General features: G+C 44.9%; 2 protein-coding genes across 17 annotated transcripts in view; one reads left to right on the forward strand and one right to left on the reverse strand.

Moving 5' to 3' along the window:
• The window catches only part of bcas3 (BCAS3 microtubule associated cell migration factor), a 474526-nt gene that overhangs the window by 129943 nt on the left and 325647 nt on the right, over nucleotides 1-18936 (forward strand). For all 16 annotated transcript variants that reach the window (XM_088299829.1, XM_088299828.1, XM_088299825.1 and 13 more), the window contains 2 exons: nucleotides 2180-2313; nucleotides 16172-16505. In XM_088299829.1, coding sequence (XP_088155955.1) covers nucleotides 2180-2313; nucleotides 16172-16505 — 468 coding nt within the window. The remainder of the gene's footprint in view (nucleotides 1-2179; nucleotides 2314-16171; nucleotides 16506-18936) is intronic.
• On the reverse strand, nucleotides 10971-11663 carry LOC148334296 (uncharacterized). The gene has a single exon (XM_088300999.1). The coding sequence runs from the start codon at nucleotides 11661-11663 to the stop codon at nucleotides 10971-10973; it is 693 nt and encodes a 230-aa protein (XP_088157125.1).

An 18936-nucleotide genomic window follows, 5' to 3' on the forward strand; every position in this document is an offset into this window, starting at 1 on the left:
TGTAATGCTCCCAGTCAGTGAGGTGGTGCGTTCATGAAAATCCCACGTACAGATTCTTGGAACTCGGCGCAACGTGCATTTTGGAGAAAATCTGGGACTTTTAGGTGCACCCTACGGTCGTGCAAGTTATAAATAGGAATAACTTTTGCCATTTCATTTCCTTCAGGACAGGAAGGCTGTCGATATAATCTAAAAGTAGGACCCGAGAGTGAGAAGGGCACAGGGAGAGAATATATAATATATATTTATATATATATATATATATATATATATATATATATATATATCCATCCATCCATCATCTGTACCGCTTCTCCTCACTAGGGTCGCGGGGGGTGCTGGAGCCTATCCCAGCTATCTTCGGGCAGTAGGCAGGGGACACCCTGAACTGGTTGCCAGCGAATCGCAGGGCACACAGAGACGAACAACCATCCCCGCTCACACTCATACCTAGGGGAAATTTTGAGTGTTCAATCGACCTGCCATACATGTTTTTGGAATGTGGGAGGAAACCGGAGTACCCGGAGGAAACCCACGCAGGGACGGGGAGAACATGCAAACTCCAGACAGGATATATTTATATATATATATATATATATATATATATATATATATATATATATATATATATATATATATATATATATATATATAAATATATATATATATATATATAAATATATATATATATATATATAAATATATATATGAGGGAAACCACAACTACAATGTGGCCCGTCCACAAAAATGAGTTTGACACCCCTGGTCTAGAAGAAGTGGTGCCATGACATCTCTCATTGGTTGGAGTCACTGTTATTGGCAGTGATCCCTTCCTGGCATGGGCACTCGTGAGCTAGCATGCATGCGCGAGCTAGCATGCATGCGCGAGCTAGCAAGCATGTGCGAGCTAGCAAGCATGCGAGAGCTAGCAAGCATGCGAGAGCTAGCATGCGCGAGAGCTAGCATGCGCGAGAGCTGGCATGCACGTAGTATATATATATATATATGTGCATGTATAAATCTTTGTCATGAACACATGTTAAATTAAAGATAATCGTTTACAGTTAAGTGTATTTGCCAGGGATTTTTGCACTGAAACCTTGTAAATAACACTGTTACCCCTCAGACTTGATGTTCTAAATAGGACGTGTCAAACCCTGCCCCAGTTACACTCTAGTTTCCCCGAAACCCTCTCTTTTCACTCGCCAAGTGGCTGTGCTTCTTTGTAATTTGGCCTTCTTGTGGGCTTACCAAGGACGCCTCTCTATTTCAACATGGCCACAAAAGCCTCAGTCTTTTGGCATTCACACTCGCAAAGCTTTCCAACATCACTGAGCTATTCCTTTTTTGGAGCTTACACTCTACCATTAGCAGATGTGAAACGCCAGTGCTGGTCGCCATACAGCTGACAAATTTAATCTGTCGGAAAGCCAGGCAGTGGCCAGACTCTCCAGCCACCCAGTGGGTAGGACATGGCCAAAGCAGAAGCGAATTAAGAGTGTTTGATTTGTGGTGGGAAGAAAGAAAGCAAGAGGAAGGTCCCAGATAAACAGACCACAATGCCTCAGCTCCTAATCACCCCACACTTCCGTTTCCACAGTCTATAATTAGAAGGGCCCTCTTTTTTTCTTAGTTGTCCCAGCTGATGCAAATACTTCTTGTGTAATTCTTGTGGCTTGGCACCTCGTTTGAGGTGTCGGTTTTCAAGAGTTTTCCAGAGCACGGGCTTATGCTCTGTCTGTCAAGTTGTGCTGAATGATATTGTGTTTTTTGAAAATTTAATTGAGTTCAACATGTTAAAGTGTTGGAAAAAAATATTGAGAAAAGGATTTTTTGAAGCAACACACCACTTTTTCCACAACCTACACACACAGTCACATCAATTGTTAAAGCAACCTTTTCATTATAATGTTTTGGTACTTTTTGTTTTGTGTTTGCTGTTTGTGAAACCTATTCCTTCTAATTGACAAAATGAAATAAAAAAATTAAGGCTTGTGCTTTCAATGACATTTCCTGTTAATTTAAAAAGGCAAGAAACGCCAATGAATAATAAATCCATTCTATACGTCTACACTTGTCATTTTTACAGTGGCTACAGCTATTGCATTTCTTAACATTGTGTCTGTAATGCATTCATGTTTTTTTTTTTTAAATATTTGTATTTTTAATTTTTTTTTAGGAATGCTACTCTTGACTGCCGACACCCTTGGTCATGATTTTCACATCTTTAAGATCCAGACCCACCCATGGTCATCTTCACAGAGTGCTGTTCACCATCTATATACGTTACACCGTGGGGAGACTGAAGCAAAGGTATATTTTGGAATGTCATGGTGAAAATTCTAATTTTGCCATGCCATGGAAGTGCTAGCATTCAATGAAATAAAATGTTTTTGTTACTTTATTCTTAAATATCTTTTGGTGAAACACCTAAACTTTGAAGACGATTGGCTGAAATAGCTAAGGGGACGGTTGTGCTGATGCAGATAATCGTTGCAACAGTTTTAAGTGAGCAGTAGCTGTAAATGTGATGCAACTTTAGGTGTGCAATTATGCAGAAAGTCCTTGGATGCTTTAAAGTATCTTGTGTCGTGGAATATTGATCAACAACACTTGTTAAAGTATGTGGAGTAGATGGTTATTTGGGAGTAGGGCTGCCAAGATGAGTTGACTAATCACGACGATATCGATGATCCAAATCGTCGACAATTAATTTAAGTAGTCGACGAGTCTTTTATTTATATATTTGTTTATTTGGTGCATTGCTTTTCTGCTTTGAAACTGTCTCTTCTCGCAAACATCCCCACTGGCTGTATCCCGGTCTAGATCCAGATCATCCACGAGCTACACAAACGCATTGAGGGTTGTGAAGAAAGTTACATTTACGGCACATTTCTGCCACAAATACTTACGATGCAGACCTCCCTTTCATGGCAGTACAACGGGGATTCTCGATCACCAAGAAAGGAAGCGCTTTGTGGCTTGTGCCTTTTTTAATTTCTGACACATTCAGTTCAGTCTTGTCTGCAAGCTAGCTGTAGTTAGCGCGCACACACAAGCAAAAGTCATGTTACAATCCTACCTATATGAACCAGTGCTCCCTGCTCGTCAGTGTTGGGTAGGTTACTTCCAAAATATAATATGTATCATTTTACTAGTTAATTGCATGTGAAAGTAATATGTTTTTTTACAATATTACTGTATTTGTAGACTAACTAGTTACTCAAATTTAACATACTTTAAAGTTACTTTTTTTCTGTTTTAAATCAAAGCTTATTTTTTTAAACAAAGAAAATTACATTTGTTCTTGCTTGTACAATACAATACAATACAATACAATACAATTTTATTTATACAGCGCATTTCCCAACAGTTGGAGCTGTAATAAAGCATTTTCCATATAGTTTGCGTATATGTTTTACAATGACAGTGATTGGTGTCACAAACATTAACTTCTCAGCCATGCCAAGCTTAAGTAATCAGAATCAGAATCATCAGAATGCCCTTTTTTGTCATTGTACTCAGTGTGCAACGATACAGTACACAGTAGGTCAGCAGGCTCTCGATGGACGAGTGGTAGAAGGCCAGCAGCAGCTTCTTGTTCAGGGTGAATTTCCTGAAGACCCTTAGGAAATGCAGACGTTGGTGGACCTTCTTTATCACTGCTGTGGTGTTGTGTGTCCAGGAGAGTTCATTGGAGATCTGTACTCCCAGAAACTTGAATGTGTGGACCCTCTCCACACATACACCTTTGATGTAGAGGGGGTGTGGCATGTTCCTCCTGAAGTCGATGACAATATCCTTCGTTTTTGCAGTGTTGAGCTGTTGTTTCTTGTCCTCACACCAAGCCGTTAGTCTATGGATCTCCTCCCTGTAAGCTGTCTCGTCACCTTTTGAGATCAGATCGACCACTGTCATATCAGAATTAGAATTAGAATTAGAAATCCCTTTATTGTCATTGTACTCAAGAGTGCAACGAGATTAGAGAGCTCCCCTCTCCAGTGCAATACAACAATAATACAGACAAATATATAAATTAGATAAATAAGAGAGTGCAATGGAAAATAATACTGAAGGGTATATAAAAACACATCACGATGCTGTTCTGCAAGGTAAGGGTGGTCTCGTGTGTGTGTGAGAGTTCAGAATAGAGATGGCTCTCGGAAAGAAACTGTTTCTCAGTCTATTGGTCCTCGATTTGATGCATCTGTAGCGCCTGCCAGAGGGCATCAGGTCGAACAGGTGGGAGTTTGGGTGGGTATTGTCTTTGACGATGTTGAGAGCCCTGCTGAGACACCGGGCGGTGTAGATGTCCGACAGTGAGGGGAGAGGGCAGCCAATAATCCTTTGCGCTGTTTTGACTGTCCTCTGGAGCCTCACTCTGTCCGCCTCAGTGCAGCCGCTGTACCAGGTGGAGACACAGTACTTCAACAGGCTCTCGATGGACGAGTGGTAGAAGGCCAGCAGCAGCTTCCTGCCCAGGTTGAATTTCCTGAGGACTCTCAGGAAGTGCAGACGTTGGCGGACCTTCTTTACCACTGCTGTGGTGTTGTGAGTCCAAGAAAGACATCGAGGTCCTGATGATCAAAGAGGTCCCAGTTGGTGTCTTGAAAGCAGGGGTGTACGCAGGTGCGAGCTGCAAGGACAGGTGGTCTGACTGGCCGAGGGGGGCGAGTGGGAGGGCCCTGTATGCGTGCTTGATGTTCGAGTACACATGGTCGAGAGTGTTGTCTCCCCTCGTTGGGCACTTGACATGCTGGTGAAACTCTGGGAGTACAGTCTTTAAATTGGCCTTATTAAAGTCTCCCGCTACTATGTGAACGCCATCAGGGTGGGCCCGCTGATGTTTATTGATGACGCACGCGAGCAGCGAGAGCGCCGTGCTAGTGCTAGCGTCGGGAGGGATGTAAACAGCTGTGACGATCACTACCGTTAGCTCCCTCGGGAGAAAATAAGGCCGGCATTTAACGGACGTGAACTCGATGTCGGGGGAAGAGTGCTTCTCGACGATCGTGCTATCGCCGCACCAGTTCTCATGCACGTAAACACAGAGCCCCCCGCCCCTTCTCTTACCGGTGGCCCTCGTCCGATCCGCGCGATGTAGCGAGCGCCCAGTCAGCTGGATGCTAGCGTCGGGGACGTCGGCGTGCAGCCAGGATTCCGTGACGACAATCACACTGCTGTCTCGCACATAGTGGTTTCCCAGGATTAGTAATCCCAGCTCGTCGATTTTGTGGACCACGGATCTGGCGTTGGTGAGGTAGAGACTCGGCAGTGGTTGCCTGTGGGGCCGCCGTCGCAGCCGTAGCAAGACACCGGACCTGCAGCCCCACTTCTGCTTCCTCTCTCTGCGTCGCCTGCGCCGCCTCCTGGTCCCGATGACAAGCCACGGTGAGCCGGGCGGCCTCGCCAGTTCGTCCGGAATTTTGCGATCATAGCAAAATTCCTCTGTGATGGTTATTTCGCATCGATATCCAATGTCCACGATGTCCTGGCGGGTATATCGATGCTGTGCCTCAGTTGGTGCCAATAAGAGCAAGCAAACACTAATAAAAAGCAATCAGGAGCACTGGGATGGAGAGCTGTTAGCGATGGTGTTGTTTTCATGGGCCGGGCTGCAGTCATAAGTGTAGAGAGCGTACAGGAGAGGGCTCAGCACGCATCCTTGAGGGGAACTGGTACTCAGCGTTTGGGTGGACGATGTGTAGGGGCCGAGCATCACAGTCTGCATTCTGTTGGTCAGAAAGTCCTTAATCCAGGTTCGTGTGAGGGCGGGGAGGCGGAGAATGTCCTGTTCGGTGATGAGGTTGTCTGGGATGATCATATTGAATGCGATATAAAGCTGTAGCCCACAAAGAGCATCCTGGCATAGCTCTGCTGTTGTCCCAGGTGGCCCAACACAACATGCAGAGCAGTGTCGATGGCGTCCTCAGTGGATCTGTTATCTCGGTATGCAAACTGGTAGGGGTCCAGTGTGGGAGGAAGGCGGTCTCTGATGTATCGTGTGAAAACAAAAAAAAAATCGTCTCGAAGAGAGTTAGAATGGGAAATCCAATTAACGATTCTGCATTTTGTTCTTGATGAGTCAATGAATTCCAATCGTGGTGTTTAGTATTGTAAATTGCTTACATTGTCAGGGAGGATATAATATTTCTTATGCTTAAGTAATGTGATCAAATGTGTGTTGCGGTCCCAAATCTGTAACGTGAGACTCTGTAACTCTAATAATATTGAGTCGTTACTGCCAAATGTTTTTGCAAGGCGTTATCAACCAATACTGCTACTTGTTAAGTCATATGGCTATTAATGTGACAAAGTAGACACCCACATTAAGATATTGTAGAGAAACAATTTACCATGACAGGTGTCGCATGTGTGAGGACTTCCAGGACAACGAGCCACAGGGCGACGCTTTTTTTTAATCAGTACTGCGTGACCGACTGCGTGAACTAGGGGCACAAACTGCAGCTTTGAATATCTCAATATCGCGTTGTCTGAGATTGCAATTATGGTACCAAAACCATACATCGTTCAGCCATACTGCGAAAAAAAGCCTGTTCCCCAGGTCAGCTCGCACCCCCCTCTGCATCGCACCGTACCCCACAGGGGGGCGCGCCCCACTATTTGAGAAACACTGATTCTACATTCTTGAGCGTGTTCAATTCCAAGTTTTTGATGAGGCCGATGACTCTGGTGTCGTCTATAAATCTACGCTGTTTGACAGCTTAGTGCATTGAGGTGGAGTCATTTGTGCAGAGAGAGAAGAGCAGAGTGAGAGGATGCATCCTTGAGAGGCACCAGTGCTGATGCATGTTAATATGCTGTCCCGTCCCGCCACACTTCTTGTTTACTGGCTGTCAGGAAACTGTGGATCCACTAGCAGATAGCGGGAGATACACTGAACTGGAGACGCTTGGAGGAGAGAAGTTAGGAGAAGTTGAGAGGAGGGTGGCGGGGGCTCTGCGTGTGAATGAGGTAGTTGCTGGTGTCAAGTGTAGGGTGTCCTTCAAAAATCTGCAGAAGAACATGATTAGATTGTCAGTCAATCCCTTATTGTTCACAGCTTGGGGGGTGGTCTCTTGTAGTTTGTAGCTGATTTCAGGCCATTCCACACAGACGCAGAGTTGTTAGCAGAAACTGTATTGTGTTTTTACCCTTTCTGCATAGCTTCTCTTTGCTTTATTTTCATTTGGTTTTCAGAAATCAGAAATCCCTTTATTGTCATTGTACTCAAGTGTGCAACGAGATTAGAGAGCTCCCCTCTCCAGTGCAATACAACAATAATAAAATATATAAATTAGATAAATAAGAGAATAGTTAGTGCAATGGAAAATAATACTGAATAGGGTATATAAAAACACATCACGTTGCTGTTCTGCAAGGTACGGGTGGTCGTGTGTGTGTGTGTAAGTTTAGAATGGAGATGGCTCTTGGGAAGAAACTGTTTCTCAGTCTATTGGTCCTTGATTTGATGCACCTGTAGCGCCTGCCAGAGGGCATCAGGTCGAACAGGTGTGAGTTTGGGTGGGTATTGTCTTTGACGATGTTGAGAGCCCTTCTGAGGCACTGTAGATGTCCGACAGTGAGGGGAGAGGGCAGCCAATAATCCTTTGCGCTGTTTTGACTGTCCTCTGGAGCCTCACTCTGTCCGCCTCAGTGCAGCCGCTGTACCAGGTGGAGACACAGTACGTCAGCAGGCTCTCGATGGACGAGTGGTAGAAGGCCAGCAGCAGCTTCCTGTCCAGGTTGAATTTCCTGAGGACTCTCAGGAAGTGCAGACGTTGGCGGACCTTCTTTACCACTGCTGTGGTGTTGTGACTCCAAGAAAGGTCATCGGAGATCTGTACTCCCAGGAACTTGAACGTGTGGACCCTCTCCACACACACGCCTTCGATGCAGAGGGGGGGCGGCAGCGTCTTGTTCCTCCTGAAGTCGACGACAATCTCCTTTGTTTTAGCAGAGTTAAGGTGCAGTCTGTTCTCCTTGCACCAAGTTGTCAGTCTCCCTACCTCCTCTCTGTAGGCTGTCTCGTCACCTTCCGAGATCAGACCGACCACTGTCGTGTCGTCAGGGCCCATTTTCAGTTTTACATTGCAGAGAGGAGGTGGAGGAAATTCAAACTTACAGTTCACCATTAAATATTTGGAAACAACTCCAATCCTGCAATAAAACAGTCAAATAGGCAAGAATTTCTTATTTTTCAAATCTCATCACAGTTGATAAAAACAACGCCAGATATCTCTTTTCCACCTTCGATCTTTTATCCAGCTCTGTTTTTAAGAAGTCCGAGCAGACATCAACACATGCTCTCTGTGTGGACTTAGTAAAAGAGAGTAAACGATTCAGTCTTTTAGCTCGTCAAAATGTAAGTTTTCTTAAACCTGGACAGTCATTTTTACCTGAGGAAACAGTGGAAAGTTTTGCCCTGGTTGATGCAAGGACACTTGGTCGAATCTTTTCCCAGGTAAAGCAAACAACCTGCCTTTTTTATTCCAATTCCTACATCACTTTGAAAAATATGTTATGGGTTCTTCGAAGAACAGATTTTGAATATAGTTGATCTCTTCAAATGGGTATATTCCCCACTGCCTTTGAAACAGCGATGGTGAAGCCCATTCTGAAGAAGAACAATTCCGCCCACAGTGTTTTAAATTATGATAGACCTGTATCCCATGTACCATTTTTAAGTAAGATTTTAGCCAAAATGTTTCTAAAATTAAATTCTTTTTTAAATACAAATAATGTTTTAGTGAAATATCAATCTGGTTTTAGGATTTACCACAGTACAGAGACAGCTCTTTTAAGGATTTTAAATGATCTCAGGTGCTTTGTAAACGTGAAGAAACTCGCATTTTATTAAATGGACTTAAAAACCTGGTGGTCATCTCTGATACTGCTTTTAACTGTTTTTTTCCTATTTCACAGACAGAAGTTCCTTTGTAAGTATGGATAACTATTCCTATTAAATGTGGCGTTACCCATGGTTCAATTTTAGGCTGAATATAATTTTTTTAATTTGTAATTTCCCCTTGAGGACATCATCAGGAGAATTCTTCCTCAGCTATGCTGATGACACGTTGCTGTATATTGCGTTTCTCCTGATGACACAAGGCCTATTGATTCCCTTTCAAATTGCATTTTAGATATGAACTCATGGTTGGCAGAGAATTTCTTACAGCTCATCAGGACAAAACAGAGTTATTGGCCCTGATGATCAAAAGGAGAACCTTTTACCAAAACTACAACTTGTTAAACCCTCATATTGTTTGAAGAACCTGGAAGTCATTTTTTACTCTGCACTTAGTTTCTGTCCTCATATTAAAAATGCAATCAAGATTGTTTTTCATCACCCCGAGAAAATACCCAGAGTCCGCCCATTTTTCTCTCAGGCGGATGTGCTGAGGCATGCTTTTATTTCCTGTCATTTAGATTATTGTAATGCCCTGCTCTCTGGTCTTCCTGAAAAGAGTATTTCCAGTTTACAATCACGTCGTAATTCAGCGGAAAGGGTGCTGATGAGGACCAGGGGGTGGGCACATATTGAATCAGTTTTAAAATCGCTGCATTGGCTACCCGTGTGTTTCAAGATTGATTTTAAGGTGTTTTTTTTATTAGTTTTTAAATGTCCTAACAGTTTTGGGCCATATTATTTATCCAATTTGCTTTCATTATTCCCTCAGCGTGGACGACCTACCATAGGTACTCTTTCCTCATATGATTTCTCTGTGCCTTGCCATGTGTCTCTATTCAGACAGTTTATCAGGTTTCGTGAATGCATGTGTTTTATGTGTGTGTGAGTTGAGGCAAGCGTGTGGATGTGTCTTGTTGAGTATGTTGAGTGGGTAGGGGCTGTTCTTCCTTTTTTTGTAGTAATTGGGATTTTTTTTTATTGTACAGCACTTTCAGCTGCATTTTATGTATGAAAAGTGCGATACAAATAAAAGTTGATTTGATTTGAAAATCCACAACCCTAAAACACTCTGCAGTGATTTAAGGGCTTTTTTTGTGATGAAATTTGCGACAAATTGATATGCTTTTGGAGCTGGGCTTGTTATTTTTTTCCAGTCTCAGCTGTCTACATCACAGCGGGGAGGCAAGCGTTGTAATATTGCTTGCTTTGTAAGTTCTGTTGTCCAAAACGGCGACTGATCACCACCAAAATGCAAATGCACACTACTACTCTTGTCCACTTCAACCTGTGAAAGTATAAAAGCATTCTGCTCAATAATTTACGATACAATACAATTAGCAGAATGTGAGCTCATGTAATCACTTCCATAAAATCAAAAAATACCGTGGCAATCTCACAGGCTGTTATGATCCACCAGCAGTGCTGGTGGATTGAGCGGAACTCTCCAAGCGCGGACACGGGAAAATGGGTTATACAAAGATATTTATTAATAATCAAATAGACAATCTCCAATATGCAATCGTGAATCAACCGGGGCTATCGGCTATAGCGACTATGGAACTTAACGATCGAACGAGGGATAAACAAGGGCGCTGGCGGAAAATCACACCAGGGAGCAAAGGCAGTAAGGAGGAACGAAAAGCGCTTGCAAAAGGCAAGGGAAAGAAACCAAAACGCAAATAGCTTACCGCACAAGGGTAAGAGGATTCCAATCGGGAAGCAAAGAACAGAAAACGGACCGAGCAGTAGCTGGCAGGAAAAACAACTCAAAACACGCAGTAGCAAGAGAACTATTAACAAGAGTGCGATCAAGAGCATGGGACATGAACGTGAGCAATGTGGGATAACGATCCGACGCTGGGGAGTCAGTGTAAGTGTCTTAAATAGTGTGTGCAATCAGTGAGTGAATAGGAGTCCGGTGTGGAGCTGGTGGGCGCGTCCCGCAGCTGCTGACGGCCTGGCCCGAGACGATCGCTGGGGGAACGCCCCCACAGCTGTCAAAACAAAAGCACATGGCATGACAGACACGGATCGTGACAGTACCCCCCCCCCCCCCCCCTCAACGGACGCCTCTTGGCGGACCACCTGGTTTCTCCGGATGAGCGGCGTGGTAATCGCGGACGAGAGATGGACACACGATCCAGGAGCGGGGGATCCACTGGCGCTCCTCCGGACCGTAGCCCTCCCAGTCGACCAGGTACTGTACTCCTCGCCCCCTGCGCCTGGAGTCCAGGATCTCTCGAACCGTGTAGACAGGGTCACCGTCGACGATCCTAGGTGGTGGTGGCGGGGCGATGGAGGGGGCCAGAGGGCTGGAGAGGGCCGGCTTGATGAGGGAGACGTGGAACACGGGATGAATCCTCATTGTGAGGGGAAGCTTGAGCCTGACTGAGACGGGGTTTAGGATGGACTCGACCTCGAATGGACCCACGAAGCGCGGGCCCAGCTTTCTTGACGAGCCCGCCAGGTTGAGGTCGCGAGTGGACAGCCACACCCTGTCCCCCACTTGGTATGATGGGGCTGGACGTCGACGGCGGTCCGCTATGCGCCGGTTGCGCTCGGCCGTGCGGGTAAGGGCTGCCCTGGCCTCCTTCCAGACGCGGTGTGCCCTCTTGAGGTGGCGCTGGACGGAGGGAACTTCTTCCGCCTCCGCCTGAGTAGAGAAGAGCGGGGCTGGTAGCCGTAGGCTGTCATGAAGGGGGAACGATCGGTGGCAGATGAGATCAGGGTGTTGTGTGCGTACTCCACCCATGGGAGATGGTCGGCCCAAGAGGATGGTCGATCAAGGCAGACACAACGGAGGGCTGCATCCAGGTCTTAGTTGGTGCGTTCTGATTGTCCGTTTGACTGGGGGTGGTAGCCGGATGACAGGCTCGAGGTGGCACCCAGGGACTGGCAAAAGCGTTTCCACACCTTGGAGATGAACTGGGGGCCTCGGTCCGACACTATGTCCTCGGGGATGCCATGAAGCCTGAACATGTGCGAGACTAGCAGGTCGGCAGTCTCCAAGGCGGAGGGCAGCTTCGGCAAGGCGATGAAGTGGGCGGACTTTGAGAAGCGGTCAACGACAGTCAGGACGACGGTGTTGCCCCTGGAAGCCGGGAGGCCCGTGACGAAGTCCATCGCGATGTGCGACCACGGCTGGGAAGGGATGGGCAATGGCCGCAGCTGCCCCGCCGAGGGCTGATGCGACGCCTTGCTGGATGCACACGCGGGACAGGCCTGGACGTATTCCGTGACGTCTTTCCCCAGGGCCGGCCACCGAAAACGTTGGGCGATGAGACCATGCGTTCAGCGCACCCCTGGGTGGCAAGCCACCTTCGATGCGTGTCCCCATTTCAATACCTCCGCACGGTGCGAAACCGGCACGTACAACCGTCCCTTTGGGCAACCGGGGGGTTGGTCGGCCTCTTACTGGGCCCCCCGAATCTGCTCTTCAACTTCCCACTGCAGGGAAGCCACCAGGCGGTCTCTGGGCACCACGCTATCTGGCCCCCCTTCCTCGGCTACCGGGTCGTGGATGCGTGATAGGGCGTCGGGCTTGGTGTTCTTTGACCCCGGTCGATACGTCAGCGTGTAGTTGTAGCGGCTCAAGATGAGGGACCAGCGCACCAGGCGGGGGTTAAGTCTCTTTACGGTGCTTATGTAGGAAAGGTTCTTGTGATCGGTGTAGACCAGGAATGGTGTGGTAGTGCCCTCCAACCAGTGCCGCCACTCCTGCAGGGCTAGCACCACCGCCAACAGTTCTCGGTTTCCCACGTCGTAGTTAGCCTCGGCGGCGCTGAGTCGGCGGGAGAAGAAGGCGCAGGGGTGGAGTCTCTGGTCGACTGGAGAGCGCTGGGAAAGGACCGCCCCCACTCCTGAGTCGGACGCGTCCACCTCTACAACAAAAGGAAATTCGGTATTAGGATGACGCAGTACTGGGGGGTTCGTGAATGCTTGTTTTAGTCTCTGGAACGCGGTCTCGGCCTGGTCGTCCCAAGCAAACTTGGTCTTGGTGGAAGTAAGGCGAGTGAGGGGAAGCGCCTGGCGGCTGTAGTTCTTAATGAATCTCCGATAAAAGTTTGCGAAACCCAAAAATCTTTGTAGTTGTTTGCGGTTTGCCGGCGGCGGCCAGTCCACTACGGCGCGCGTCTTGGACGGGTCAGCCTTGATCTGCCCGTCCTCTATGATGAACCCCAAAAACTGTATTGAATTCCGGTGGAACTCGCACTTCTCGGCTTTCACATACAACCGGTTCTCTAGGAGGCGCTGCAAGACGGCCCGAACGTGTAACTGGTGCTCTTTCGCGGTGCGCGAGAAGATCAAGATGTCATCTAAATATACGAAACAGGTTACATTAAGCAAGTCCCGCAGGACATCGTTAATAAAGGCCTGGAATACGGCGGGAGCATTGGACAACCCGAACGGCATGACCAGGTATTCGAAATGCCCCAGCGGGGTCTTAAACACCGTTTTCCACTCGTCCCCCGCGCGGATTCGCACGAGGTGGTACGCGCTGCGAAGATCCAACTTGGTGAATATTACGGCTTGCTGCAAAGGGGCGAAAGCGGAGTCTAGCAGGGGGAGCGGGTAGCGATTCTTGACCGTGATCTCGTTTAAGGCCTTGTAATCTACGCAGGGCCGTAGGGTTTTATCTTTTTTCTCAATGAAGAAAAGTCCTGCCCCTACCGGGGACGTGGAAGGACTGATTAGCCCGGCGGCCAGAGACTCGGTGATGTACTCTTTCATGGCGGCTTGCTCTGGCTGGGAGACCTTATACAGGCGCGCGGACGGCAGCGGACCGTTCGGAATGAGGTCTATGGCGCAGTCGTACGGGCGGTGCTGAATCAGTCACCCCTGGTAACTTTCCTACTGCGTAAGTGGTCAGTGAATGCACCTCGAGTCCGACGCAGAACGCGAGTGACTTTATTTTTTTATTCTTTTGCTACTCTTGACGCAGCTATCGGTGATTGTAAAAAATAAACAAATCAGTCAATTGGAATACAATTACGTGTTCTCTAATAGGATACCACCTATCTGTATGATGCCACTTAATTTGATCTCGCTGGAAACACGATCGCCCACTTCACTCATCCTCTCCCCTTTTCATCGTGTTTTGATCACTGAAATTACTTTATGGTAGCTTCATTGATTGCGAAATTTCTTTGGTTTAACTAATGCAAATGCAGGTAATTCCCCCCGAGCCAAACGCTTACTCTACGTGTTGAATTGTAGCGAATGGTGTGCTGAAAACCACACCGACTAAGACTGCCACTTTTATGGAAACCCTAGTTTAAAATACAGCAAATCCAAAACACAAACTCATACATTCGTCGTGCCTTTCAATGAAAACAAACGTAGTAACATCGCGCCGCCTTCAGTCAATGCGTGCGCGCTCCCGCGACAGGGGATGGTACAGTCTTAAAATGGTGTTGTTCTGACTTGGAGGAAAGGAGTTACTTTGTGACCATTGGAAGTATTAAATCGGATCGAATAACCATGACATATGGGGTCCCTCAAGGGCCAGTCCTAGGATACCTTGTGTTCATCATGTGTATGTTACTTTTTGGTAAAATGCTTCAGAACGGCGATGTTGGCTATCATAGTCATGCAGATGACACTCAACTATATTTATGAATGTCTCCGAATGGCAGCAGTTCACTCCAATATGGTCCAGTTGCAGCCACAAATGGGCGTTCCCGTTTTTTAACGGGAACACCCTGTTCTGAGAATGGGAACGGCCTCACACCAAGGGCCATTCTATACCAATTTATATAACACCAGATGGAAAGCGCTTTGTTAAAACTCCAGCTGTTGTGAAATGCGCTATATAAATAAAGGTGTATTGTATTTTTTTACCCCACCTCTGAGTTACGATTGGACAGTAAACAGCCAATCAGAATCAGCCCTAGTGTCCTACTCCTGATTGGTTAATAAATGTGGCACAATTGTCACGCCTGCAACACAAGCGTGAATCAGCGTTTTGTATGCGTGTAGACGAGAGAAGCCGTAAGCGTAACACCTATTTTGTGCATATGCACAAAACATGTTTTCGTACGCGGTATTTGACATTATGCTTACGTAATCGTGACATTAATCTAACACCATAAAATAGGTCTAATTGGGAACACCCCGATTCTAACTGGATCCTTCTCATTGGTCGACTAAACGCTGTCAGAAAGTGGACGTTCTTGTGTCCGAACAGTAACGCCCTGGCTGCAGCCGGACCCTTCTCGTTCACTCCACAGATTGTCAGTTTCTTGAGCAAATTAAAAACTGGATGAAGCAAAATTTCCTTCAGATAAACCAAAACAAAACGTAGTGAATTTTCTTTTGGGCAATAAAAAAAAGAGGATTGCTGTTAGAAAATACCTGGAGTGACTATCTTGAGAAACCAAAGACCAAATCCAAAAATTTGGGGTGCTGATAGACTCAGAGCTGACTTTCAGCAATCATGTCAATCACTAAAACATCCTTTCACCAACTGAAAAACATGTCCAAATTGAAAGCTTTCATGCTCCAAGTAGACTAGGAGAAACATATCCATGCTTATATCTCCAGTACAATTGATTATTGTAACGGCTCTTTGGTCTGCAGACTCAGGTCAGTTAGTGGACCCCAGAGTTCAAAGTAAACATGGTTAATCTGCATTTAGCTGTTATGCTCCACACAAATGGAATAAGCCGCCAACAGTGATGTCAGCCCCAAATGTAAATACTTTTAATTCCAGGTTAAAAACTTTGCTTTTTTCTCAACCCTTTGATTGAGGTCCTTGAAATCATTTAAAATCTTTTTTTTCTTTTTTATTTAACACATTTTACTTCTTTACTTTACTTTTAAGTGTTTTTTTCTGTTTTTATGTTTAAATATTGCCAGTAATTTTTGTAAGCTACTTTTGTTTTCTCCGCTTTGCTTTTGAATGTTGATAACTGTTGTTTTTGTAATAGCGTATAGGTGTTGTCTCTGTCTGTGTGAAGTACATTGAGTTACTTTATGCTATATAAATAAACTACCTTGCCTTGCCGTTACATATCAAATTCTTGTCTTCAAGTCATAAATTTTTTATTTAAAATCTATTGTGAAGCAAAATCCTGATCTGTCAATGCCCTTTTCTCCTGTACTTTTTTAAAACAATTAATTATAGTTTTATATATATATGTATATATATATATATATTTTTTTTTTTTTTTTATGAGGCGCAAGACTTAATAATGGAATTAAATTTTTCTGAATTGTGACTTTGTTTGGTAACAGTTGTTTCTTCATGTCTTCATGTAGGTCCAGGACATGTGTTTCAGCCAGGACAGTCGTTGGGTGGCAATCAGCACCCTTCGGGGTACTACCCATGTATTTCCAATTAACCCCTACGGCGGTGCACCTTGTTCCCGCACGCACATGTCTCCACGCGTTGTCAACCGGATGTCTCGGTTCCAGAAAAGTGCCGGCCTGGAGGAAATTGAGCAGGAATTGAACAGAATGACTACATGTGGCAGTTTAGGCCGAGGAAGCATTGGAGGAGTTGTCTCTGTCCTAGGCGGAGGAGGAGCCATTGGGGGTCGCTGTAGCCCCATACCTGGTCTTTCAAGTAGCCCATCAGGGTCTCCACATCATGGTGAGCAGCTCAAACGGATGGGGGTGGTGTGCATGTGCATGCATGTGTTTGTAGTGTTGGAAGATGTTAGTTGTTTTGGAGTAGCGCAGGTGTCTGATTAATAATTCTGCTTGACAACGTGCCCTTTTTTTAAATCAATAATTTCATTTTCTCGTGCAGACCAACTACGAGCACTCTGTTAAGCAGGTCTCCACTTTTCTGCTTCGGGTTGTGACACTACTCCAGTCCGTTTTAGTTTTTTTTAAAAAGGTTTTGAATTTGAATTTCTGAGTTGAGCAAATCCATTCCCCTTATTTTCTAACACTTTATTTTTTTTAATCACGCATGGTATCATTCTAACATTTTTGTCTATCATATAGCATTTCTCTAGAAAAAATATAGTATTTTCCAGACTCGACAATGCTCAGCCCTTGTACGCTGATGCTTACATTGCTGTCCTCATAAGATATTAACGTAACGATAAAAATAAGATCACATTCTTGCGTAAGATTCAGCTCCCTGTCATAATCTATGATGAGAAAAAGCAATTTGTTCAACATTATAGAATTTGACCAGAGCTTATTCAGACAATTTGGAGAGTAAACATTCAACATGTCAGTCATTGTCATTTTTAGCATTTGCAAAATTACAGAAAAAGCAAAAGTGCTTTTGTTGTTTATTTTTAGCTCTGTTTTGGCTTACTACTACTACTTTTTACAAATAAATGAAAAGAGACATGTAAGCACACTTTAGTTGGTGACACTCCTTGACCTCTAATATACTAGTGTAAATAATCACAGGTTTCTGAAGCAAATGGTCCATAAATATATCTTTTAATTAGTTTTCTGTACCATGGGCAAAGTCAAAACCTTGTTGAAGTCAAATATGACATCTGCATTTATTTAACATTTTATAATTTAATATTTAGTCAACATTTAAAACCATAATGTAATAATGCAAGCAAGTGTTACATACAGTACATTTTATGGCAACTCTAAAATATAATTGATTTGACTCAACGTTTTCTGGCTGTGTGTCATCTGATCTTCATACTTTTGCTTTATTTTTGGAATTTTCAAAAGCATAAAATAATTGTGTCTTCTTTGTGGCTTATTTGTTTTATTTCTGCGTGTTCAACTCAATTCTTAAATAGACATCAATCCGGTGATTCTCAAATAGTGGGGACTCTGGGGGACATGCTTTTTTTCCGCCGTAGTACGGCTAAACGATCATTTTGGGACCGAAATTGCAATCTCAGGCTAAGCAATTTTGAGACAACGCTGAGGTTTGTGCCCCGAGTTTACGCAATAGGTCACGCAGTACTGATTTAAAAAAAAAAAGCGTCACCCTGCCGCTCGTTGTCCCGGAAGTCATTTCTTTCGCCACTACTGGAATACTCGGCGCCAAGCTATCTTGCGCCGCAGCAGTGTGAGTTTTATTTGTGCTAAATAGAAATCTGTGCACAGCAGCAGCAACAAGCTGCGTAATGACAAATAAATCACCCCACTAACAAGTAGCGTTTTAAACGAGGTGGCGAATGAGGAGGCGCTAAGCATGCTAATCGCTAAAATGAATTACAGTCATGAGTGCTTTGATGTACGCTCGACTTTTAACAGAAGTCTGACTCGAACCGCGTTTGGGCGGAGTGCCAGCGGCTCTGAACAGAAATGTTGTATTGTAATCATTATGTATTGAAACATAAAATAAGTCGACGGCTATGTTAGCAATTTAGCAGTCGTTCTCAGACCGGAACACGGAAACGGATGGGGTTGGAAGGGGTTTGATGTCAAACGTATAGTAAATATTTATCATCTATTTATCATCTCATCAATATTTGCACCACAGAGAACTGAGTTTCGAGATCGTCTCAATAATAGTTCTCAAAATTCAATTTCTTACCAATTTAGCTTTGCTAAGGGACATTTTATTGACATAATCTAACATCAATATACAAAGGAAATGTACTTTAGTACAAAATGTAAAAAAAACCCCATTGTGGCGGGGTGGGGGGGCGCAAATTGTTTTCTTTTTGGGAGGGGGGGTGTGACAGAAAAGAATTGAGAAGCACTGCATCAATCGGGAAGATATTTGTAGAGAAAGATGCATTTCTTTTAGCTGTGATGAGAGGATAGCAGACATTAAAGGATAACACTTTGCCTTCAAAGGAGAGCTTCCGGGCCACATGTCTACACTTTGTCCACAGGGGGGGGGGGGGGGGGGGGTATCTTGCAACAGTACATGTTCGTGTGAACATATGTGTGTTCGAGAAAAATTTATATTTGCGTAAGGAACCCAGGTCATTCTTCACTGAGAAGTTTGCATTTATTTTTACAGTTCTTGAAGTTCTGCACCATAGTGTATGAACATGATTGTTACTTCATCAAGTCCATACACTTTATCACACAAGTCAGTGTGCAGTAGGCCTGAGTTTTCCTATTTCCTTCCCATTTAT

This window comes from Idiotropiscis lumnitzeri, chromosome 7 (assembly GCF_059441095.1).
Source record: "Idiotropiscis lumnitzeri isolate Australia: NSW breed Sydney's pygmy pipehorse chromosome 7, RoL_Ilum_1.0, whole genome shotgun sequence".
Classification (NCBI taxonomy): domain Eukaryota; kingdom Metazoa; phylum Chordata; class Actinopteri; order Syngnathiformes; family Syngnathidae; genus Idiotropiscis; species Idiotropiscis lumnitzeri.